We start from the raw sequence: 24,832 nt of genomic DNA, 5'->3' as shown, positions 1-24,832 counted from the left end.
CCGGAAATGACAACTCTTGACTCCTGTGAGGATTATGAGTTAATACGTGTAAAATGCTCTGGAAAACACAGCCACTTGGTGCTGGGAATCGTGTGTGGTGTGCTGATGGTGCTTCAAAAGCTCTTAGAGTAGCACCTGGCACAGGCTGGCACTCAATGAGCACCCAGGCAGCACCCACCACAGGTGCTTAGTGAGCATGTGAACAAAAAAACCAACCCCACAGTGCCGAGGGACACACTGGCACTTTATATATACACAGCGCAAAGTACAGGGTCTCAATAAGAAAATACACTCTGTGCTGAGGTGTACCACCACCACCCTTCAGTACACCCCAGGTTAACGACACAGGAAGGAGAACAACCATAAATACAGGAGAGAAGGGAAGGTTAATGCTCTAAGGGGCAACACAGGCAGAAACACACTGCCGGGAGGAGACACAACCTCTTCTTCCCGGGAAAGAGCAATATGGCGCACAAGAAAACAGTAGCCACAACTAAGCCTGTGATGCCTGGCACGGGGCATCTACACGGTTAAGAGGGCAGGGGTGGAGGGGAGAAGGAAGAGAGCAGAGAGAGCTTCCTTTCCTGCTGCAGGCCCGAGGTTATTCAGTTTATATCCATGGACTCAGATATGGGGTCACAGGCAGGAGGTGCTGGGGGGTTAGATTGGCCAGGCTGGGTCTTGGTTTTCAGACGACGTGCTACGTCCTGGCGTTGATAGAAGAGGACATAGGCGGCCTTGGACTGCAGGGAGAGCACAGGAGTCAGTGTGGATCAGGGTGGAGGGAGGGGTGGGAGAAGGGGAGAAGGGAGGAGAGAAGTCACACCTCAATCTGATTCTCGGTCACAGGTGAGACGCTGTTGTCATCAAAGTAGTGCCACTGTCCACTGTCCTTGTTGCAGGCGAATGTTGTGTCTGGAAGAGAGGGAGGGTTGTCCTCACCCAGCCCTGGCCCCTAAGAGGTGTCCAGGTTTGTGCTCTTACTCCTTCCACCCTGATGACCCTACCACCCAGGGCGTGCCCCTGCCACCTACAGTGTCCATCACGCAGGCCGCCATAATGGTTGGACACGGCAATGAGATCGTATTTGTACAGCTCTGGGGCTGATTCGTCCTGTGGCTTGATGACAAACTCAGAGAAGTCCAGGTCCCTGTGGCGGAGGGGAAGGTTAATACTAGCCTGCCTTGGCCCCACTCCCCGCTGTCCCCCCAGCTAGCCTCCCTGGGCTCCATACCGAATAGGAAACTCCACAAGGGTGTCCAGCTTCTCTCGGGAGAACTTGGTGTAGGAGAAGCGCTTCAGGTGTATAATGAGTGTCTCGGGCAGTGTCCACAGGTCCAGCTTCTTGGTGGCCAGCTGGTGCTGCTTGCAGTTGGGGCAGTACCTGCAGACAGAGCCCAAGTCAGTACAGACACCTTCTGGGCATGCTTTGTAGCAGGTGGCCCTCACGGGCCCTGTCCAGCCCAGAGGTGCTGATCTTATTTCCAGTCTGCTGGTTACTCTAGTTGGCTCTTGACATGTCATTCAAGGGCTCACCAATTACCTGCTCTATATAAGCTTCTGTACTGGTGGGTATTTTTGTTTGGTTTCTGGCCCAGGAGGCAGTGCTAGTCCTATTTCAGAGCCCACCTCTGGCCCCTCGTTTTCTATTTCACTCGCTCACCAGGCATTCACCGGCTGTCCTGCTCAATCCTTTGGCACTTTGTATTTCCGTTCCCTTTCTGCTCCATAGAGATGCTCTTGTTTGTGAGACTGGCTTGATCTCTTTGGCCCTCTCTTTAAGTTTTGTTTATATTCTGCAAGGATCTATTGAGCACCCACTGCACATCCCACACTATTATAACCATTGTCTTCAGCCTCAGGGGGTTTACTCTAACAGATAAGACAAATAGTGACGCAAAAGGGGATCTAGAATGTGACCTCAAGTGGTGTTACTGAGCCAGAAAGAGTAATGCCCAGCCAGGAAGAAAAGAGCACTGGGAGGTCATGGACGGAGGTGACGGGGTAGTAAGAGAACATCTGATAAGCTGACACTGGATAGGAAACCTGAATAAAATGAAGGAGTCCTGGCCAGAACCGGAGGAAAAGCATTCTTGGGAGAAAGAACAGCCCTGGCAAAGGCTCCGAGGTGGGAATACAGTTGGGGTGTCGGTGGCCAGGGTGACACGAGGGTTTGAGTGAGGGGGCGGGGGGAGAAAGAGCTGTATTTAGAGGTAAAGGACCTGGGCAGGCAGTCCCACCCAGCTCGCGCCCTAGAGGCCCCGGTCCCTCACCAGGGGTTCTCCTTCTCCAGGGTCTCCACGGTGGTGAAGAGCTCAATGCATTCCTGCAGCCGCACAGGAGCCTTCTTCAGCACGTACCCCACGCAGTCATGCTTGACATAGCCCTACAGCGGGGAGTGGCCCGCGGGTGTGGGCAGATAAAAGAGTGGTTTAGAACATGGACTTTGAAGACAGGAATCTAAGACCCTGAACAGGAACTCTGTGGTCACAGCTTGAAGGCCTTGGGTGGATGTGTGAAGAGTTAAGGACAAAGGGACAAAGCTGCAAGTGCCCCCCTCCCCGCCGGGACCTTGTTTACCTCAGCTTCCACCTCGTCATAGTAACGCTTCTTCATCTCTGGGTCCCAGTCGATGGCGATATAGGGCTGGGCTGGGGGCGAGGGAGGTGATCATGGGCCCTGCTACCAAGGAAAGCCCCTCCTGTCCCCCCCCCCCCCCCCGCCCCTGGATCACAGCTGAAGGAGAAACCTTGAGTATCTCGTTAAAGTTGGAACGGGTCGCTGGTCCGGTTGGAATTCACGCTTGCAGGGTGAACAAGGCTTGCGCCGTGTCTCTGGGGCCAGTGTGATGGTCCAGGAGAGCTGTCCCGTGGGGGCCCGGCTCCCACTAGCGACTCCGGAACTGGGCCCAGCCTGCTCCGGCCCAGGGTCTTGGGAGCTGCCCCCAGCCACGTTTCCAGGCTTGGGGATGTTCTTACCACCCTCCACGTCTGCTAGGATAGGGTAGGATGTCAGAGATAGGTGTGTGCACAGCCGAGTGGGTGAGTGTAGCGACTATCCGGGTAGACTCTATGGGAGTCAGGCTTACCCTGACCCCCTCCTCCTAACCCTCCTCTGGCTAGAGAATCGCTTATACAAACCCTCATCCTTGTCTAGCCTCGCCTTCTTCCTCACCTTTCTCATCACCATCATCCTCATCATCCGAGCTGGGTCTGGTCACATAGCGTCTATGGAAAGAGCAGGAGACACTCAGGAGGGGCACAGGGCAGGAGGGCAGAGCCCAGGATCTGACTCTGCCTGCGATGGGAAGCCCTGATAGGCTCCCACACAAACAGTGTCAATGAAGAGCCCAGAAGGCCTTAGATGACACAGAAGCGCATGAAGACAGCACCGGACAACAGAGGACCTGGTGTGCTTCAGTGAAGGAGTGTGGATCTTAAGTGGGATAAGCCCCTGGCAAGCAGACACCTGATCTGCTGTCAATTTCGGGCAGGGAAGGCCTATGAGGAGTGGACTTGTAAGTGTAACATGAGGGAGGGTTAAGCCAGACGCCAAGCGCAGTGCTCTGCTAGACTCAGTAAGGACTCTGGATTGTAAACCCAATCAAAACCACTGGTAAAAACACAAACAAGCAAGCCTATACGAGAAGACAATGAGCACAAGATGAAGTTGTCTGTATTTTGTCCCTTTTGTATACCTTGGCATCCCTAGCTCCTAGGAGAGGCGGTGGCCAAGCCAGAGGGTTAGACAAAGCAAAAACCTACATGCTCCTCTCTGGCTGTATGAAGCGTGAGCTGTCTTATCGCCGTGGGTGGGAGATGGCAGCCAAGCAGCTAGACACCAGGTTTCGATTGAGACCCCACCCTCGTCCCCTGAAGGGCAAACTCACGAGAGGCGGTATAGCAGGATGTGGTACAGGGCGTCCCAGGAGAGGCGGTCCCGGGGCACGGACACCAGAAGCGGGTGTCCGAAGAGCATGAGGCCATAGTAGGAGTTGTTGTAATCACGGGCTGGGGTACGTTCTCGCAGGTAGATGGGGATCACGACGTCTTCCCTGGTGTTCTCCGTGATAGAAGACCTGCCTGACACCTCGTATCTGCGGGGTAGACATCAGGTCATGCCCGATCAGGACACCCAAGAGGGACTCTCGGACTCTGACCCAGTTGCTCCACTCACTCACCCCTCACAGCCTGAAAATATCTTTATTTTTTTAATTCTCACCTGCTGAGCAAGGCTATTTTTTTCCATTGATTTTGTCACCCAGTGTTTTGTGCTTTGCAAATGGTTTGATAATTGAAATGGTGCATTATGGGATGTTTCTAAAGTACTTTGGTGCTACCAAAGCACCGAGGGAGTGAACAAAAACTTTTATTGACAAAGGGATTTAAAAACCGTGTTCTAGCCGAAACCGGTTTGGCTCAGTGGATAGAGCGTCGGCTTGCGGACTGAAAGGTCCCAGGTTCGATTCCGGTCAAGGGCATGTACCTGGGTTGTGGGCACATCCCCAGTGGGAGATGTGCAGGAGGCAGCTGATCGATATTTCTGTCTCATCGATGTTTCTAACTCTCTATCTCTCTCTCCCTTCCTCTCTGTAAAAAATCAATAAAATATATTTAAAAAAATAAAAAAATAAAAACCGTGTTTTTGCCCTGGCTGATTTGGCTCAGTGGATAGAGCGGTGGCCTGCAAACTGAAGGGTCCCGGGTTCGACTCCGGTCAGGGCACATGCCCAGGTTGTGGGCTCCATCCCCAGTGTGGGGCGTGCAGGAGGCAGCCGACTGATGATTCGCTCTCATCATGGATGTTCCTATCTCTCTCTCCCTCTCCCTTCCTCTCTGAAATCAATAAAAGATATTTTTAAAAAAATACATTTTCTTTTTGGAAAACACTGTTTGGTTTCAAAGAACTTCTGTACTCATGAACTGCTTTCTATTTTAGTTACCCGAGGATTTTAATGTTTTGAATGTTCTCAGGTTCAGAAAGCATCTAGTGTTTTTGAGGACTGGAGTATGAGAAAGGAGTGCAGGTCAGTGGTACACAGGAGGTGCTCAAAAAATGCTGAATAAAATAAACAGGAACGCCCTCACACAACAAGGAAGAAGATGCACTGTATTAGGATCTGTCACCAACTCCACTGCTGGCCCCAAGCCCCTGCCCCACTGAAGCACGTGGCCAAAGACTTGTGCAGGGCAGGTGCCTGTCAACTGAATGAGGAGGGGAGAGGGAATGTGATTAAGCAAAAGATATCCCTGAGGAGCCCCAATTGCCCTGGGCCCCTCACTCACATGAATATATCGTCTCGATCCAGGATGGTACTCAGAGACTCATCCAGCTGGAAGATCTTATAGAAGCGGTGACTGAACACATCGGCTACCATCATCTGGGAACAGGATGCCGCGAAGGGGCTGGTCAGTCTGGGCCTCCCTCCACAAGCCCTCCAACCTCCCTGTCCCTGAATCCCATCCTCCCTCCCTCCACTCGCAGAGCCTCACTCACTCTTTCCGGTGAGACACCAGTGTGCTTGGCTAGGGCCAGGCACAAGTCCGAGATTTTGCCTTTCTTGGGGACCACGAGCCGGTGCTGCGGGAGAAACAGTACCACAAAAGAGCAGGAGAGCATGTAGGGTGTTAGTGCAGGACCCTTGAGGCATGGCGGAGTAATCAGACGAGCTGACTACATGTCTCTCATTATGTCCCCATGTCACCATACCTGTTCTGGCTTGCGGCGGGGGTCCATAGAGACAAAGAAGACCTCCATGACCCTCTTGTGGCTGACAGGCAGTGGGACACTGAGGTAGCAGAAGGGGTCAAAGGTCACAGATACATTGCCACAATCAGGGCACACCAGCGTGGACTTGAAGAGTCCGTGGAAAGTGTCCACAATCACAGAATCGTTCCGCCGTTTGTGGTTCTGCCAGGCCTCCACAGCGACTTCCTGTTGACAGCATCATGGTGGGTGGTGGAGCTTGCTCGGTGTAGGGGAGCCATGGTTTGGGGTGATGTGCATGGGGTTAAAGTTAAGTTAGGGCCCCTGGTAAAGCTCAGAGGTAGGTTTATGGCCAGGGGCCAGGGCTGTCTGAAGCCTTTGCTGTCAGGGCTGGGGTTTGTTTTCTGCAGCAGACTGGGTGGGGGTTATCTTTGGGTTGGACGCGGGGGGGCAGATATGGTGTTGGAACCAAGGTTGGGACTGAGGTTTGAGTTGGGGGTGGGGTGTAGGACATCCTAAGAGAAGCCAGAGAAGCCCCGAGGGAGAGGCCCTAGTGACTTTAAAGGGGCTCTCAGAATGGGGGGGCCCTCAGAATGGGGGGCTCTCAGGAGCACCTACTTGATCAGGCCGCCCAGCGGCATCACACTGCTCCACGTATTCCTTCTTCTTGACACGATTGAGGTCCTCATGCAGCCCATCCAGAAGGAATGATAGCAGCTCCTGCGAGTCGTGCTGCTGGTAGCCCAGAAACTGGGATGCAAAGTGGCCAACCTTGGTCTGAGAAGGACAGGGCCGGCAGTACAAGAGGTTAGTTAGGAGTCAAGGGAAGTGTGTGTGTGTGGGGGGGGGGATGGGGGGGGTGTGCGCGCGCATGTGGGAGTGGGGGGGGGGAGCGGAGAAGGGCAGCCCAGGGCTGAATCGCACCTTGAACACATTGGGCACGATGGAGCGGTGGCGGCCGGACCAGGCCTGCTTCACCAGATCCGCATAGGCCTCTGCAATCTCACCCTTCATGCCCAGCGGGTTGCAGAAGTTGAGCTCATCCAGGTATTGGTTTTTGAGGAAGTACTCGGTGAGCTGGGGCACATTGCTGAGGCACTGCAGGGGCAGGGGCAGGGCCAAGGGAGTGAGGTGGAAAAGAGGAGAGAGAGGTGACCGAGGTAGGAACGGAGAAAAAGAAGTGAGAAGGGGGAGGAGAGAGAAGGGGCAGAGGGATGGAGACAAGGAAAGGTGCAGGAGTAGGGGAGAATGCAGAGACAAGAGGGAGAAGGAGGAGGAAAGCAGGAGGCGAGTGCAAGAGAAGCTATTGATGTTTCAGGAAGGAACGTGAACATGTGAGGTCAGACTTGTGGCCCCTTGCCCCGACGACCCTGTCCTCAGTCCCCACTGCTTGAAGCCCAGCCCTGTGGCTGTGCCTGTCATAGCCCTAATGGCCCTACCTGCAGGGCCGAGTTCATGAAGCATGTGTTGCCCAGGTTGGTCAGACCACAGATGCCTGGCTGGCCGTGGAATTCCTCCTCCTCCTTTGCCGCGCTGCTCCTGTGGTGGATGAGAAACTGTCAGCTGAGGGCCTACTACGTGCAGGTGAACCGTGCTCAGGGACTCCATTGTTCTGCCTACTGCGGGACCCCGCTCTGGACCAGACATCCCAAGGGCTTACGCAGCGCGTGTCTGTTGGCTGGGCCAGGTGCCATCCTTGCTTCGGGTCTCCATGACGACCAACTGGTTGGAGGAAGAGAAAGAGAAACGGGAAAGGCCGATGGGCACCTAGCCCTCACCTCCCCGTCTGAGCACCGTTGGGGAGCAGACAAGTCCTCCCCACCCTTACCTGCCCGGACTTGAGAGAAGCGTCGCGCAGTGACACACGTGTGTTGCACAATCTCTCAAAGGAGCCCTCTGCGTTCTTGACCCAAAGTCGTGTCTCTTCCTGGGGACTCACCACGAACTGATCTTGAGCGGTACGCAAAACTAGGTCTGTAGAGTGAAGGGAAACATTTGAGGTCGTCCTGGGATCCCAAATAATCAACCCATCTTGGCCCCAGACCCCGCCTCATCCCCACAGACCCTGGTCAAAACTTTGTGTCCTAATCAACCTCCATGGCTGACCCATACTCAGGACTTGAGACACACAGCAGATACCCTCTGCCACCCAGCGCCACCGCTAGGAGACAGCTCACATACCTTCGGGACCTCTCAGGCCTTCTGCCCACCTGACCAATGCCTTCTCAGTCCTTTGAAATCTGCCCAGTGCTCAGTCTGCACAGCGGAACCCCATGCATTGTTAGGTCACCAAGCTATGACCCAGGGCTGGGAAGTCCAACTCACTCATGATCCTTAGACTCACCAATGGAATCTGTTTGGCTGAATTGAGCGGTGTGAGTTGTGTCCATATCACTGTGCTGGGCAAGCAGCAGTTCTACTGGGTACACTTCGATCTCACAGATGCCACGCCAATCTATAACCTGACAGGGTGGAAGAGCACATACAGTGTACCCACACCACACACACGTGCATAAAGACCTCTGAGGTCAGAGGGGCACAGGCAAACACACAGGGGATACACCAGACACCTGTATAATAACCTATGAAGGGAGAAGAGTGCGGGCACAGGTGTACCTATACAGTACATGTGGAGACACATGTACACACATGGATCTGAACCCATCTTGGGCTCATAAGGCCTTCCTTCTACCCCCTCCCTCCAAATCTACCTCCTAGCACCCTCCCCACCCACTATACCTTGCGTTCAATGGGCGGTTGGCCACGCTCTAGGCCATACCAGCTGACCAGGAGATTCCAAGCAGTGGTGGAGAGCAGCACATAGTCCTCACCTTCCACCAGTCCCTTCTTGAGTTGCCAATTTATGTTGTCTGTGGGGGGATAGGGGGAGGTGGCAGAGGAAGAATCAGGGAAGGAAAGTGATGAGTCATCTGGCCATGTCACCAATAACCTAACAGAGAAGGGGCTATGATCATTTGTAGGGGCAGAAGGGAAAAGAATTCCAGGGCTAGGCTGCTATAGGGAGGCAGAGGCCTGGTACCTTCAAAGAGTTTAGCATTATTGATACAGCCAGGGATGGTGCTGGGGTCTTCGTCTCCTTCCCGCACGTACACTTCCCACTGTTTGTACCAGTCCTGATCCACAAGGAACCTAGACCAGAGAAGTAATAGGGTGTCACATGGTTGTCCGGGGGTTAGTTTTACCACTTCCCAAGGTTATTAGACTAAAAGTACCAACACATTATAAATCAAGACAAGTTTCATATATCCCTGAAACGGACACAACGTTATATGTCAATTATATCTCAATTAAAAAGAAATTCCTCCTAGAATTCAAATTAAAAAAAGTTTCAGCATCATATAGAACTCAGAAGCAGAACTTACTCAGTGAAACTCAGATTTGGATACCTAACTTAAAAATGTTTTTAATTTATTGATTTGAGAGACAGAGACAGGAAGGGAGAAAGAAAAACATCAATCTGTTGTTCCATGTATTTATGCATTCATTGATTGATTCTTGTATGTGCCCTGACCAGGGATAGAACCGGAAACCTTGGCCTTTTGGGATGCTCTAACCAATGGAACAACCCGGCCAGGGTGAGATTACCTAATTTCTTAGGATGCTAGAAGATATTTGATTATTAAAAGAAGATGTGCTCAAAAAAGGGAAAAACACCGCACCCACAGTGCTGGGGAAACATGAGATTTTATTATAGAATAAACAATAATTCATTAGACTGTGGTGTAACACAGTTAAGTTAGGCTCAAAAAAGTTAAATTATTTGCAGCTAATGTTATTAGGTTTTAGACCTTCATTAATTGTGCAGTATTTGTAACAAGCCAAAAATGGAGACAAAAATATTCAGCCAATAAATGGATTAGTAAACTGGAAATCTGCTCAGAAACTGAAAAAAATTTTAAATGCTAAAAGAACCATAAGGTTTTCTTCAAAGATCACATATCACCACTTTTCATCATTTTCATATTTAGGATTTCTTTTGGCTTTATAATACATCTGAGCTTATGGTGATTAGCTCACTTTTTAAAACATTGTGGTAAAATACATATAACAAAATCTACTATCTGAACCACTGTTAAGTATACAGCTCCATCAGGTATTTTACAGGAGAAACTTTTATATGTGCTGTTAGGTTAAACAGGACCGATGGCATCTGCCTTTGTAAAATGTCCTGAGAAATTTTCCAGTCTGAAAAATAGCTGACATATATTAAGTGTGAAATAAACGTTAACTGTTACTGTTCAATCCCAGGGCTTGAACATAAAAGCTCATGTACATACAGACATACAATCCCTGTCCCCGCCCCCCGCCCGTGCCCCCCGCAAACCTGCTCAGCGATGGTATTTCTGACACATAAAAGTCTGTCCTAAGTATTTAACTGCCTCAAATAAACACTTTTAAAGAAATTACAAAACTGATGAAAAATATGTAATGCTTATTGGTAGTTTTCCAGCAATTTAACCCTATAAAGGGGATTCTTTAAAATGGCCACTTTCCTTTGTTTACAGTTTATAAAAGGATTAGTGAGGTGGGGGATGGAGCAGTAGAAAAAATCCTGGGATAGTCACAAGTGGCTGCCTGAATAGGCAACCATTTCTGTGCCCCCCCCCCACAAACCCTGCACTTCATTCCTGCCAAAGACACACACCCTCCCCACTCCATGGCTCCTGCCACAAACCTCCCTCCCATCACTGACCCTACATCCTTTCCCTTCGTGGTTTTCATTGCCTCCATTGACAGTCTATGGGACTTTCAATACAAAAGGAGAAATTATTCAACTTTTTTTTAAAAAGCAGATTTTTAAGGAAAATTAACATTCAAGCCACTCTTTATAGAGGTAAGCAAAACCACCAAACCTGGCTACACCCCAAATTTCTAAAGGCTTCAAAGAAGACTGAAGTTTTACACAAATTACTACCATGTTCCTTTAATTCAAAGACACTTAAAATTTTTTTTAACATCTCTGAAATTGGGATGTCTCATAATGTTGTCAGCCCAGGTGGCAGTCATACAGGATTATCATTGTTTGATTGAAAAGTACCCACACTGTTATATCTACTTCTAGGTATTAGATTTTTTTTGGATGCTATTGTAAATGGCCTCCTTTAAAGTTTAATTTTCTAATTTGTTATGGCTAGTATACAGAGATACAACTGATCTTGCTGAAGTCACTTATGTTTACTTGTGCTTCCTTAAATTTGTTGAAATGCTATGAAATATGTGCTTATGGAAATAAATTATTGAACAAGATTCCCTGTCCTTCAGTTTTCTCTTGTGTCTAGACAAAATCAAATTGGTTATTTTGGTTAAGATAATAATTTACATAATTTGTTAACATACTAGGTACAATAATTACGAGAAACAGAAATATGGATATAAATTAAGAGACATGATTAACTTGTTCAGATGGCAAATGTAATATTACGTTGTTCTGAATTTATTATTTATATATGTGCACAAGCCTAAATACATATATTAAAGGCATACAAATAAATCCTTTACTGTAAGTTGTTACATGAACATATCAAAAGAGGAAAATTAGAATTTAGGTGTTTTTCTGTAAAATGACATTAATTTACACCCAGATTAGAAATCCTTTTGTTACCAAATTATTAACTCTTGGTGTTTTCTGATATCCCCTCAGCTCACTAAAAAAAAATACCTTAACTCATTTTTAAGAGATTCCTTGCTTGAAATATAAGTTCTTAGTAATTTTTGCTGCTTATCATTGTGTTTTTACAAAGTTTACTATAATATTTTTTGTCTTTACTTCAACTTATATCTTGTCTTTTCTAACAACTATTCTTGATTTGTTCTTCTCAAATTTAGGCTCCAAATTGAGAATAATGACACTGTTAAATGGTCTTTTATTCCTAAAGATCTCTGGGAGGTAACAAAGATTTGTTCCTTTCACTCTATGAAAAGAATGACAATAGGCATAATTAGGTTTATCTAAAGTTCTCCAAAAATTTGATTAATTTACATTTTTTTAGAAAAGCCTTCATTTTTCAAACTTAATATTTTAAAAAATGACAAAACAAAAAGTTTATCTTCCTAGGTTAATTATACTTACATATATAATTAGATTAGATATGCTAAAATAAATCTTTTCCAATAACTGCATACTTTTAAGCTAAAAAGCATACTCATGCTCAAGCAACAAAGATTGGTACAGTGACTGTCTAGTAAAAGATTCCCCCCCTTCCAGGATTCTAGATTCACAAATCCCCTTTCCCTTTTGGTTCATGAAAAGTCTGAACAAGCACTTAATTACAAAAGAATTAGAACCAGTCGCCAAGGCATATCCTACCTTGTATAAGAGCTATAGCAGCAATTGGCAAACCAAACATGTGAAATTTTCAGTCAATTTAGCTCTTAGGGTCTTCATTAAATGAATGATTCCCCTATGCTGTGCAGCTTTCTCCATTGGCAGAATAACCTCAATGTTTCTAGGCTAGTCCTTATCTTCAATGAACACGCTGCTTTCCTTCACACATCACTATCTATCCTGTAACACTGAATCCAACCACCCTCCTTCCTTTACCTGAACAAAGAACCCCATGCTTGCTTACCTGTTAGGAAATTACCCACCCTGCACAGACCTTCTACAGACCCTCTCCTCCTCCCAATTCCCTGATTTAATTACGTTTGTGGATGGCTCATCCTCATAAAGAAAAACGAGAATTTGCCAAGGAAGCTAGACTATATCAGAGATTTGAATTTACTCTTCAAATGTAAGCTTCTCTTAGAAATGCAATCAGTTCCGATGGCCAAATTAATTGCTCTTGTTCACATCAGCCAGCTGGCAAAAAACAGAAGGTACAAATATTAATAGCGACATGAGGTATATGATTTGGGTAGGTTAGTTCACGATTTTGAAATGCTTTCTAAACACCAATTTCCTGACCGCTGCAGCAAACCTCTAGAAAATGGATGGCAAATTAAAGAACCTTCAGATGCTTTGCTCTCACCTAAGGAGGTAAAGCATAAAAAAAATGCAGTTAAGAAAAACCGCTTCATATTATCCACAACAGAAGAGATAAACTGGCTTTAATACCGAACCAACATTGGTGGGGTAATTGTTTTTGACAGAATATTAATTTTTAAATTCCCATAACATAATTAATCATTTAAAAAACGAACAATACAGCAATTCATACATTTGCAATGTTGCGCAACCACCACCTCTACCTAATTCCAAGATATTTTCAACACCCCCCAAAAGGAAACCCCGAACACCTCCAAAGGGCTACAAAAAGCGGTCCAGTTATTGTTGCTGATTCTCAGCATGGATGGAGGTTTTTCCTTGCTGGAAAGCTATAGCGTAATGATTAAAAAAAAAATTGCTCAGTTTTGTATTCCCGATTTCGGGAATCTCGTTTTTGTCTCTCCAGGAAGAGGAATACAGAATCTTACCAGTACCGTGATTCAAGATCTCTGCCAGACGCGCACGCCTCCCTGCAGAGGCCGTCGGGTGAGAGCGCGCTCGAACCTGAGCGCCCGCTCAATGCGCTCCAGGAACAACAGCCAGAGTCCAATATGGCCGGATGGAGAGTGAGGGGGAGGGTCCCCAGGAGAGTGAGAACTCAGAGCGCGGGCTCAGCCTCCAGCCATAAAGCCTTGCAAGGCGCTGGGAGAATTTGAGCGCTTGCATGCAGGAGACGGGGCGCTGTTAAAGCGCTGAGTAACGGACGGACAAAAATGATGTTCTTTAAAGAATTACTGTCTATGCAAAGAGAAAAATCGTACCTTTACAATGGAGAAACCGGGCAGATAGCACCTTCACCAAGTGATCAAGGACGACGTCACCAATGACGCCATGTGGATACCATGTACCACCCGATACGAGGCACACGGTATGCATCCAACACGATTTCATACGGAGTCTCCACAAAATGAAAGCTCGCACCACAAATACTATTTTTTTTTTACCACAAATACTATTTATGAATGCATGGAGTGGTGGAAAAACATTAAATTAAGAATTCAGGATAATAGTTTCCTGTGGCGCGGAGGGGGGGGGGGTTCATTTGTGAGGTGCACAGAAGTATTTTAAGGCAAAGTCCGAATCTTAACCTGCGTGTTGAATTAAAAATTTTGTTTTATTGTTCAAGTTTTTTTATTTTGAAATGCTCCGAAGAACTGCAAAAACAATACAAACACTTCCCGTACGCCCTTCATCCCGATACCCCAAATTTAACATTTTACTTTCAACTATTTGAGAGTAAGTTGCTTACATGATGGGAGCCCTAAATATTTTGGCGTGTACTACTAAGATATTCTCTTTCATAACCACGCCACAATTATTGAAAGCAAAAAACTAACAGTACTAATATCTAATCTGCAGAACTAGTCAAATTTCGCCCGTTTTCCCCTTACCATCTTTTACAGTAAAAGAGAGAATTTTATGAGGAAAAAGCCTGAGATTTAATTTTTTTTCTGCTCCAGGATCCAATCCACGAGCACACATTGCAGTTAGTTATTATGACTCGTTAAATACCCCATTAATTCCCTCAATCTTGAATAGTTCTTCATCTTTTGTCTTTCACGACCTTGAAATTTTTGCATCGCACGGGCCGTTTAATTTTACCGAATAAACGTTTCATACAACCTGTTTAGGGCTTACGTAGTTCACGATTTAAAAATCGAGATTCAACTCTGAGAGAAAAAAAAAACCCAGCCCAGAAACAGTACATACACTGTAAACACGGGTTAGCAATTAAATCAGTAAAACAAGGCGATTTATGGAGATATTCATTGACATGTTTAAAAAATTAGCTTTTTTTAACATGATGACGCAAACAAAACAGTACCGAAACCGAAAACAAATGTAACATGGAAGGCCCCTCCCGTGCCAATCACCTGCACCTTCTCCGGTCCTGGCAAGGAGGCCTCCGCCAGCGGCAAAAACCTCGCCGCGTCACAGACTTTGCTCATCCGAAGACGCCATTTTCTGCTTCAGCGGCACCACCTCCCGCGCCTGCAGTCTCGCTCGGCCTCAGGCCACGCCCCCCGTCTGCGTCACGAGCCTCGTTCCCAGGCGCGGGCTCCCCGCTCCCGCCCAGAGCCGTTGGGCTCGGATTTCGCTCTTCGCACTGACGTCACCGCCTGGCCACGCGGGGCCTTCAGGACCGCCCCCCAGAGCCACGTGACGCCACAAAGCCGGCCTCCGCCGGGGAGACCGCCCCCTTCCCAGGCTCCCGGCGCCATTGCGCAGGCCCGGGCCCACCTTCTCGGCCGTGTCTTCTCAGGCCTGGCCCTCCGTTTCTGTACAACCAATCGCACCCAGTTCTCAGGCGTGAGGCTCCGCCACAGGCCCCGCCTCTTTCCCAGATCAGTCAATCCATTCACAAGCACTTCCCCGCCCCTTCTTCCCCGCCCCTCATTATCTGCCGCGCAGCCACTCCCCCGCCCCCACAGCAGCTCTGCGCACCTCCGCGCCATCTCCCACCATAGCCAGCGCCCCCCACCCCCGCCCCATGCCCCCCGAGCCAGGCTCGCAGCTCAGCCTCACCAGCTTTCGCCGCCCCGCATTCGACGCGCCCGCCCAGTGTCGCTATTCTCGATATGGCCCCACTGGCTGTCCGGGTCTGGCATGACTTCGCGCTGGGGCTCTCCATCTTTAGCCTCAGGAGGCGAGTTCCCTCCGACCGCCGCCATCGCCGCTCGCCCTCTTCTCAGCCCCCGCAGTGGGAGATAGGAAGCGGCCCCTCAACCGCCACTTCCGGATTCTGGTCCCGGAAACGGAAAGGGAGCCCCCTATTCCGCGGAGGGTCTATTACGTTATTGGAAATGGACCCCCGCGGTGAGGCGTGTCCAAGGGTTAGGCGGCCTTGGACCGAGGGCGGGGTCTCTGCGACCAGTGAATAGGCAGAGTAAAACCTCCCCTTGGGAGCTTTTTTAAAAAGACAAAGGTGTTTTGTGGGATTCTAACGCCATGTTGAGTCCAGGCAAGCGGTTGTTTGGAATGTGGAGGCAGAGTTCTCCCGGGTGGACGAGGATATACTGGGGAGTGCCCAAAGGCACACAAAGGTTCCCGGTCTTCTCTGGTCCGTGGTCTGCTGGGGACCGTGGGTCCCTTACCTTGGGAGCGACGTTTTTCTTAACATGACCAAAATGCCCTTCCTTCAATGCACTACTCTTCTCGTCCCTCAAAACCCAATACGAGAGGTCACAACCTCCAGGGCGCCACACAGGCCTGCGAGCCACTTCCCTGCCTGAAATCTAGGAAATATGTTGAAGACAAGTCAGCCCCAGGCCATGTGTATCTGTAGGTAGTTACAGCAATAACTAGTAATAGCCTTGCTTTATTGCAGGTATTTAGGCGGCAGATAACATCACCTGGCGGGGCAAGCTGAGGACCAGAAATATTCACTTTGCCCCAGCTAGTATGCAGAACTGTATTCCTGAGCTGTGACCTTAAACACCAGGCCAGAGATTCTCAAACTAGGCTTTCCACGGTTCAGGAGACCCTACGGGAGTTCACAAAGTCAAAACTATTTTCACTGTCATTCTCTCTCGCATATACGGTGGAATTTTCCAGGGGCTACATGACATAAGCCAAAAAAAAAAAGCTTTTTGGATGTCAACTTTTTATAAAAGGATCCCAAGATCAAGTTTAACAACCACAGTAGTAGTCTAGGTTTTCTCAGCCTAGGCACTGTTGGCCTTTCTCCATTGTGAGCAGCACTGTAGGATGTTCTGCTGCGTCCCTGGCCCCTACTCACTATAGATGCCAGTAGCACTCCTCAGTTGGGACAACCATGTGTCTCCAGACATTGCCAAATGTCCCCTGGGGGAAGGGCAGGATTATCTCCCATTCAGAACCACTGCACTAGGCTATCCCATCCTTCTCTCTGCCAGGGCTCTTGGCCCTACCTGTTGGTGGTAACTTCCATCTTTCAATTATAGTTGACATTCAATATTTTATTAGTTTCAGGTGTATGTTGGTCCCTCTGGCTCCCTGCATCTACCTATTGGCTATCCCCACATGATCATCAAACTCCCCAAATCAGGCTCATGGTTCTGGGTCTGTTCCAGTGACTTCACTTCACCACCCATTCCCACAGGAACACACCTTGCCTTTCCACGTCTCTAGGCCTGTGCACACAGGTAGGTCCCTGGTGTGTCCAGAATACCCTCTTCTCTACACAATTCCATCCCCCCCCCCCGCCCCCCGCCATCCAATACACAATCTCATCATTTACTTTTGTCCTGTTAACCTCTTCATGGCAGGGATTCTCTTTATTACTGTGAATTCTAGCCCTCTACCCACACCTGGCACAGGTGAGGGGGTCACAACTGTTGTGCAAACTGAGAAAAGGAAGCAGCCCTTTCACCTGGGGTGGTCCCCAGAGTGTCATTTTAGTTTAGCACTTGGCACATCGCTCAAGCCCAGCTGCATCTTCTCTGAATTGACTGTTTTCATTGCCCCTCTGCAGACTCCCCCTCCCCATTTACCTGGGTAGCCTGTCCTTCCTACAATCCAACAGGCCTCCCTCCCCAGACCTGGACTGGATCTCTCCGCCTTCCAGAGGCCAACCTCTGCCCACATCAATGACCCTGCACTTCCCAGAGCAGTTGTGTGAACTCTAACCTTTCCAGGATCATTTCACCCACGTCTCACCAGGGTTTCCATTACTTCCTAGATACCATCCTCTGTTCAGCCTGCCTTACCTGCTTCAATTCAGAGTTCCACTGTTGCATGTGCAACCCTCAGATGCCTTTTTTAGAGTCATGACGTGTCCCTGACCCATTCCCGGTGCTCTCCTAGACAGCGGGGACCAGGTACGAATTCGCCAAGGTCCTAGTACTCACCGTGGGTCAAGTCCACCTTCACCTCTACAGGGATTTGCAATCACATTTTTCACTTCAGACTTTTTAATGTTTCATACAGCGATTATGGTGCATTCAGGAACCCAACCTCCCAAACCCCACTAGGAGGGCCCCCACCCATGCCCTCCCACCCCATTTGAAGGCCCCAGGGTTTAGAGTGGAGGAAGGGGAGGTAACCACCCATCTGAGACTGACCCCAGAGACTGTCCCTGCCCTGCCTCACCCTCCCCAGGGGTTAGGGGTTAACACCTGGGCACAACTCCCCCCACATGCCTGCCCCTGCCTGTGTACACATACACACTATGGCTCCTCGCTGAGTTGGTCAGTTCCTGGCAGGGCCCCTACTCAACAGCACCGAGTGGGATGGGGGCAAGAGGGCTAGGCTGGGGAGACCCTGAGACGGAAGGAGGCCCCAGCTATGGAACTGCAGGAGGGAAAGAGTGGGGGCCCCCACTTGTCCATCTCCCAGAGTCTCCGGTAGTCCTCAGGTACCCCTGCAGCCTGGGATGGCAGGTGGTGGGGAGGGGGTGTGTGTAGGAAGGCGAGTGGTCGAGGCATGCTTGCCCTTAGCCAACCCCAGGATCTGGGGATGGTCAGGGTTCTGAATAGGGGCTGTGTCCCTGCCTTGGAAAGGCTGGGATCAGGGCTTCATTGCACAAAATACTTTGGGAGGGCCACGGGGGGTGGGGCCCAGCCAGTCTGTACACAGAGATATTGCATTTAAAAAATGAAAACCTCATTTAAAATAATTAAAAAAACAACAATGAATGAAACAAAAAAAGGCCCACACAACATGAGGCAGGTGGGGCAGGCAGGAAAGCAGGCAGGTGGAACCTCAAACCCAAGGCATTGCCACATCTTGTCTGAGTTGAGATCCAGAGCCTGGGCTGGCCGGACCCCTAGCTGGCCATGGGGTAGTGGTCCTGGGGGAGGGTATAATAGGGAGGGCGATAGGCCTGGCCTCAGTGTGGGAGGCTGGCACGGCCATGCTGTCCGCCGGCTACTACTAAGACAGAGAGAGAGACAGACAGACCAGGTGAAGGAGCGATGAGAGCTTTGTTAGCACCCAGCAGACAGGCCAATGGATGTTTGGACAGGCAGCAGGGAACACGTGGGCAGGCGAGCATGGATCAGGCAGGTGGGCAGGCAGCAAGCAAGGGAGGATGCAGTTGGGGGCTGCCCTGTGAGGGGTGTGGCATCCCTCCAGCTGCTGCCTGCTGGGGCCTGGGTCTGTGGCTTAGAACTCGGTGTCCACCACACGGAAAGCTGGCCTGCCTGCGGGCGAAAGCAGAGCGGATGGCTGTTGGTGAACAAGCAGGTAGATGGATGGGGCAGGGAAGAGGGCGAGGGCCACACCTACCTGAGTCAGGCATCGACGAAGAGCGAAGGTTGGCCTCCTTTTGTAGCTGGATCTCCTTTAGTGCAAATATGGAAGTAGCTGTGGGTGGAGACAGAAGTAGGAAATGACCCATGGGGCCATCCAGAGCCACCTCCCATGTGGCCCCACTGGGGGATTTAGAAAAAGCTGCCTTTTCTTTGAGAGGCTTAACTTTCGTCTGTGAAATAATCCCACACAAAAACTAGCTACAATTAGGAAAAATGGAATATGGACTATTACATGGCACCAAGAAAGCATTATTTTCTTTTTTATTATTAATTTTTTAAGTGTGATAATGGTATTGCAATTATCACTTAACTCTAGGTGACTGGATGGTGTTTGGGATTTCATTTGGATTAGTCCAATGGGGAGAGATGTGCAAAGTGGGCCAAGTTTTTTTAGGTGTGATAATGACATTATGTTTAAAAAGAGATTTAATAGACACATGCTGAAATACTTTATAGGTGAATAATATGTCTGGGATTTGATTCAAAATAATCAGAGGGAATATAGGTTAGACCAGATTCACTATAAGTTGATAACCTGATAGAGAACGTGGGGACTCATATTATTATTTAGTCTAATACATAAATATATCTCATTAAAAACGCCCATATTAAAAAGTTTTTAAGTCAGATGTAAAAAGAGAACACCCCGTATGATTCCATTTCTGCAGAGTACAAGGACAGGGGAAATTTATCTAAGCTGTTAGAAGTCCATCTAGTGGTAACCCTTGGGGAGGGGCTGGGAATATCTGAAGGAACCTGGGTCACTTTGGGGAAGCTTCTCACATCCTGTTTTCTGACGGTATGCCTGTGTCACGTGTGTGTTGTGAAAATTCACTGTGCTGTATACTTATGATCTGTGCATTTCTCAGTACATACTTTACAAGGAAATGTTTACTCTAAAAAAAGAGAAAGTGATACTTGATTATTATGTACATTTGGAAATTTCCATGAAAGGTAGAAGGAACTGAAAACTAACAACTTGTTTGTAATAAACACGTCACACACGTGAACAAATGTGTCCCCCCCTTAGAGGTGATGTAGCAGAGCCCGACAACACCTGCTCCCCACAGCCCCCCACCAGCCCTCCCTTCACCAGCTCCACTCACTGTCAGGAAGTTTGTGGATCCGCTCCCCCAGACTGAGGAAGAATGGGTGTTTCATGGCGTCCTCTGCAGAGATCCGATTGCGACCTTCAAACTGAGGTGGGGGCTTAATATTGACACTTTCACAGAGTAAGCCTCTCTTCCTCCCCACCCGGAACTCCCCGTATCCCCACACCCCCAGCCCCCAAGGCTGACTCGGGAAGTGGTCTCACCTGCAGCAGCTTGGTGAGGAGATCAGCCCCATCGCTATCAAGTCTACCACAAGGACAAGGGGACCTGCTTTAAATTGAGTCTGGGTACTCTGCCCCTCACACCCCCCCACCCCCCCCACTAGCCTCACCGTGGTGCATGGCTCAAAAGGGCCTCGGCACGGTACTTGGGGTAGTTGTGTGTCTTGAACTCTTCATTGGACAGGATGCCCGGCCATGTCTCCTCAGTTGGGGTTCCTGGTGGGAAGAGGCATTACCCTAAGCATCTCAGAGGGCCTCCCTGCATGTCCCCACACCTCTGAGGGCTCCTGTCTCCTCACCCAAGATGCGGAAGATGAAGTGCAGCTGCTCCTCCACTGTGGAGCCTGGGAAGAGGGGCCGGCCTGTGGCCATCTCGTAGAATATGCAGCCCACGCCCCTGGGCAGGGAGGGCACAGTGAATAAATAGGAAGGCAGTTGACTGGTTGGCCACTGTGACCAAGCCACCAACCTTCACTGCATGGCCCCTGCCACCCTGCCACTTGTCCTCACCACATGTCAATCTGGGTGGAGTAGTCTGTGGACCCGAGCAGGATGTCGGGGGGCCGGTACCACAGGGTCACCACCTCATTGGAGTAGGTCTTCGTTGGAATTGACTTGGCCCGGGCCAGACCTGGGAGGTGGAGAGAAGGGGCAGCTGGGATTGAGGTGGCCCTGAGCAGGCCGGGGGACTGAGAGTAGGTGGTCATGGGGAAGGGGGAGGCTGGGAGAGTAAGGCTGGGGGATCTCTGGGAAGGGAAGGCCGAGGGTACCAAAATCAGCCAGTTTGAGCTCTCCTCTCTCGTTGATGAGTAAGTTCTGGGGCTTGAGGTCTCGGTGTAGCACCTTCTGCCGGTGGCAGTAGGCCAGGCCACGGAGCAGCTGGAACAGGAACAGCTGGGGACCCAGGAATGGCAGGCAGAGGTCAAAGAGTATCCAGCATCCTGACTCCCAGCAGGCACTGCTCCCCCTCCCAAACACAGACACTGAGCCCAGAGCCTTGTCTCAAAAAGAGGACAGGGTCCCAACGCCCTGCAATGGCTCCCAGCTAAAGAGCCAAATGGGACGTCGTTCTGGGAGATTTGTGGGGTGGACTGGGTGAGTGGCCCTTGTGCCCCTGCTTCCTGCCCCACACCCACTTTCACGTTGTGCATGTTGATGATGTTCCCACAGTCATCCAGGTACTGCTTCAGGTCCTTATCCTGAAGAGATAAGATAAAGTAGAGGAAAGAGGGTCATATCCTGTCTGGCCACCACCCAAGTTCCCCCGGGGACTCACTGCCACCCAACCTTACCAGGTACTCAAAGACAAGGGTGAGGGACTTCTCCGTGTGGATAATGTCATGTAGAGTGACGATGTTGGCATGTTTGAGGTCCTTAAGCAGGGACACTGCAGGAAACATGGGGGGGGGGGACGGAAGAAGAGTCAGGATCCCACCCTCAGGATAATGACAAGGACTAGACAGGGATGAGACCAGGGTTTCCTTCTTTCCCTGTGCAGTTTGGAGTGGTGACTCGCAGCCACCAGCTCTAGCCCACTTGATGCCAGGAAGGTATGTCCCCATGTTCCAGATGTGGCAACTAAGGCTCAGAGAAGAGTATGGGACAAGAACATGGGACTGCAGCCCCAGGATTATGTGACACTAGATTTTCTAAACCCATTTTTGGTTTCTGGAAAGGGGTCTTGCTCCAACCCTCAGGCCTGTAGCTTCATATGAAACCACGTTTGCGCATTCAATTTTGATGCAATTCACATCATTGCATGTGATGTTCTGACTAACTACTGTATCAAGTAAGTTGGTGAGCACTTTCAGGGATGTCCTCGGAACCAAAGCAAGAACCTTGCTTTCCAATTCTTCTGCCTCTTCTCCAAACAGGACCAGATTCCTGGTTACCTTGATTATTACCTAGATATGTGAGTGATGGGCACTTTCTCATGAAGCCCCGAGTATCAGGAGGGAAGTACCAGAACCCCCCGTCTCACTATGGGGCGTGTGTGTGCACACCATGGGGAATGCCCAGGAAGCCTGGGGCAGATCTTCCTGCATGTCTGTCTGTACCTTCTCGGATGGCGGTGCAGGGTGCTCCCTCTTCATGTTCCAGTCTGATCTCCTTGAGTGCCACAAGGTTGTCTGTGAGCTTGCTTTTGCCTTTGTAAACGGTGGCATAGGTACCCTGGGGAATGAGGAACAGTTATAGGAGAGGAGCCTGAGGCTATAGGGAGTTCCCACTGATCCCCACCCCCATCATGGGCCTCCCGGCTGTCCCTCACCTCCCCCAGCTTGTCCAGCTTGATGTAGGTCTCCAGTTTCCCAAAGCCAATCTCAGACTGTGGAGTAAAGGGGACAGGTTGAAGCAGGCTCGGGGAAGGGTACAGGGGGGAGAGGAGGTAGGGAAAGAGGAGGAGGAAGAGGACAGGAATAGCAGATACTCACCAAGCTGACACGGCGGAGGCGGCGGCTGAGGGGCTTGTCAAAGATGGGGCTATTGAGGGTCAGCTTCTCAAGGTAGCCCTCGGGCAGCCGGATGTCAGCTGGTAGTGAGAGGCGCTTGTTGATGTCCTAGCAGGCGAGACAGGGGAGAAACAGGAGCATGAGCTCAACCACCTCCGGTCCAGCCCCACCACCACCCAGACAGGGGGGTTACGCACCTCAGTGGAGATCTTGCGAGGAGGATGGTTGCGCATGCGCACCCTCACTGGTGACTGCACCTCATCCGAGGACGTGGCTGAAGCCTGGTCACTTTCCCCATCAGATCCCATCTTCAAGTCAGACCCCATCTTCAAGTCCTCGTGTACAATCTCTGGTGGTGGCAACAGGGGGAGGGCAGGCTAGGTGGAGTCAGGAGCCCCAGGACACCCTCTTCCCAACGAATACATTCGCTCATCATACCGGTGTGCATATGGCCCCCAGAGCAGCCTGGGGTCCCTTAGGGAGAGGGTGGCAAGGCCTACGGAGGTTCAGACAGGACAAGAAGGTTGAATGGGGCAGGGGGAATAGTTACCTAGTGGAACACCAGGTTCCAGGGGTGAGCTGAGACTGTGGCCAGCCTGGGGCTAGGGGCAGGCAGAGGCAGCCAAAGACCCAGGGCAGGCAGGCGCCAGGGGGCCTGAGGGTACTGGCAGAGTGTAGGAGAAGCGTAAAAGGAGGATTAGGGGACCTGGGGCAAGGCCTGGGCAGAAAGCCAACAAAAGGGGCACAGATAGAGAGGATGGCAGGGAAGGGAAAAAATGGAGAAATGGAAATGAAAAGACGCAAGTCTAAGGGGAGTTTGGCTGGAAAGCAGCGCCTGGGAACCAGTCTAGGGTAGGAAGTGGTCAGTGGACCCACCTGGTGCAGAGCTGAGTAGTCCCCGCCCAGAGCAGGGCTCCCCTGGGGCAGCGCGGGTGGGGGCCTCTCCAAGGTCACTGCCGCCACCACCGCCACTCTCATCCAGGCCTATCTGTTCAGGGGCACTGTTGGTCTTGTCTACACTTCGGCCCCCTCGGAGTGTCATTGACAGCTGCCGTTTGATCTTCTTCATCCGATCCATGGCGACCTGAGAGGGTGGGGGGAGCGGGGCATAGATGGGAATGGGATCCATGTTAGCATCTGCCTGACCATGGGCCCCCTAAAGCCCATGACAACCTAGTGAGGCACACTGACACGAACTTCTGTCAGTGCCCACCCAACCACTGAGGGGTCCTGGAACCACTCAGGACCTCTGGAAACCTGGCATGAACAGGGACCTTTGTCAGTGCCTGCCTGCCAGCCCCTGGGGACCCTGCTCCTAAGTAGCCCACCTGAGTACCGAGTCTTGGGTGGATGGCGGAGGGCAAGGGTCCAACCGATGGAACGCAGGTTTCTAGGGAGGCAGCCCCCCTGTGGGAGCAGCAGGTATTCTTGGGCGCAGCAGCAGTGATGAACCTGGCCATGGGTGGAGAGGGGGAATTGCCCAGGACCTCAGAACAACTGACATAACCCTGGACACGCCCGTAGAAAGGCATTTTCTGCCGGCACCAACCCAACATCACCCCCAACTGCCAAGGCAGCCTGCTCTATATGGCCACAAAGACCTCTAACCTCTCCTAGCAACCATCGTCATGGTGACTAGTGGACTATGCCACTGATCTACCCAAGTGAGGGGTGTAGGGGGAGGAGGGTCTGGCCCAGACACAACCACTAATTGGAGGTGGGGGGGGGGGCTTCAATGAGTACAAGCTAACCTGCCGGCTGCCAGAAAGGTTCAATCAGGTTGGGATTCATAGGGTCTCACCCAGACTTTTACAAGCCAGGTCACATTTCTCCTGTACTTGAGAACGCACCACATCTCCCTTATCACACCCAATAAATGCTCCAGTCCTCAATGTGGCTCACATGGTCTGACCCCATTCACCCCTATTATCTCTCTGGCCTCACCTACCCCTCAATCACTGCTAGTTGCTGTTCTGCAACCACACCCAGCAGTCTCACCTCAGAGCCTTTGCCCTAGCTGTTCCCGGTACCTGAAATACCCTTCCCCCAGATTTCTCAAACAGTTCACTCCCTCACCCCCTTCAGGCCATTGCTCAAATACTAC

The 24,832-nt window shown here is 50.3% G+C and overlaps 2 protein-coding genes across 8 annotated transcripts in view; both read right to left on the bottom strand.

Annotated features, from left to right (window-relative positions):
- Window positions 1-223: 223 nt before the first annotated feature.
- Window positions 224-17,443, bottom strand: USP11 (ubiquitin specific peptidase 11). The gene is given in 22 exon segments (XM_006097143.3): window positions 224-743; window positions 827-915; window positions 1,035-1,150; window positions 1,235-1,384; window positions 2,274-2,386; window positions 2,581-2,651; window positions 2,750-2,867; window positions 2,869-2,990; window positions 3,175-3,227; window positions 3,890-4,096; window positions 5,286-5,380; window positions 5,497-5,580; window positions 5,710-5,934; window positions 6,325-6,483; window positions 6,631-6,804; window positions 7,146-7,245; window positions 7,367-7,428; window positions 7,535-7,680; window positions 8,051-8,168; window positions 8,446-8,576; window positions 8,747-8,856; window positions 15,239-17,443. Coding segments are annotated over 22 exon segments (2,727 nt in total). The 5' UTR covers window positions 15,385-17,443; the 3' UTR covers window positions 224-605.
- A 143-nt stretch (window positions 17,444-17,586) lies between these two features.
- Window positions 17,587-24,832, bottom strand: part of CDK16 (cyclin dependent kinase 16) — a 12,706-nt gene continuing 5,460 nt past the window's right edge. For 2 of the 7 annotated variants that reach the window (XM_006097142.2, XM_006097141.1), the window contains exons 2-16: window positions 23,605-23,812; window positions 22,926-23,077; window positions 22,711-22,836; window positions 22,548-22,604; window positions 22,336-22,450; window positions 21,571-21,665; window positions 21,415-21,477; window positions 21,049-21,172; window positions 20,789-20,909; window positions 20,578-20,675; window positions 20,389-20,494; window positions 20,261-20,303; window positions 20,052-20,142; window positions 18,920-18,997; window positions 17,587-18,834 (exon numbers count right to left, since the gene is read on the bottom strand). In XM_006097142.2, the coding sequence (XP_006097204.1) occupies window positions 18,797-18,834; window positions 18,920-18,997; window positions 20,052-20,142; window positions 20,261-20,303; window positions 20,389-20,494; window positions 20,578-20,675; window positions 20,789-20,909; window positions 21,049-21,172; window positions 21,415-21,477; window positions 21,571-21,665; window positions 22,336-22,450; window positions 22,548-22,604; window positions 22,711-22,836; window positions 22,926-23,077; window positions 23,605-23,806 (1,509 nt within the window). In that variant the 5' untranslated portion in view covers window positions 23,807-23,812 and the 3' untranslated portion in view covers window positions 17,587-18,796. Of the gene's footprint in view, window positions 18,835-18,919; window positions 18,998-20,051; window positions 20,155-20,260; window positions 20,325-20,388; window positions 20,495-20,577; window positions 20,676-20,788; window positions 20,910-21,048; window positions 21,173-21,414; window positions 21,478-21,570; window positions 21,666-22,335; window positions 22,451-22,547; window positions 22,605-22,710; window positions 22,837-22,925; window positions 23,078-23,604; window positions 23,813-24,056; window positions 24,817-24,832 lie in introns of those variants that run through there. The other 5 variants (XM_023760928.1, XM_023760929.1, XM_006097135.3 and 2 more) reach the window with 5 other exon arrangements.

Source organism: Myotis lucifugus, unplaced genomic scaffold (genome assembly GCF_000147115.1).
Source record: "Myotis lucifugus unplaced genomic scaffold, Myoluc2.0 scaffold_196, whole genome shotgun sequence".
Lineage (NCBI taxonomy): Eukaryota > Metazoa > Chordata > Mammalia > Chiroptera > Vespertilionidae > Myotis > Myotis lucifugus.
Note: the sequence above shows the minus strand (reverse complement) of the source record. Positions and strands in the feature narration are given on the sequence as shown.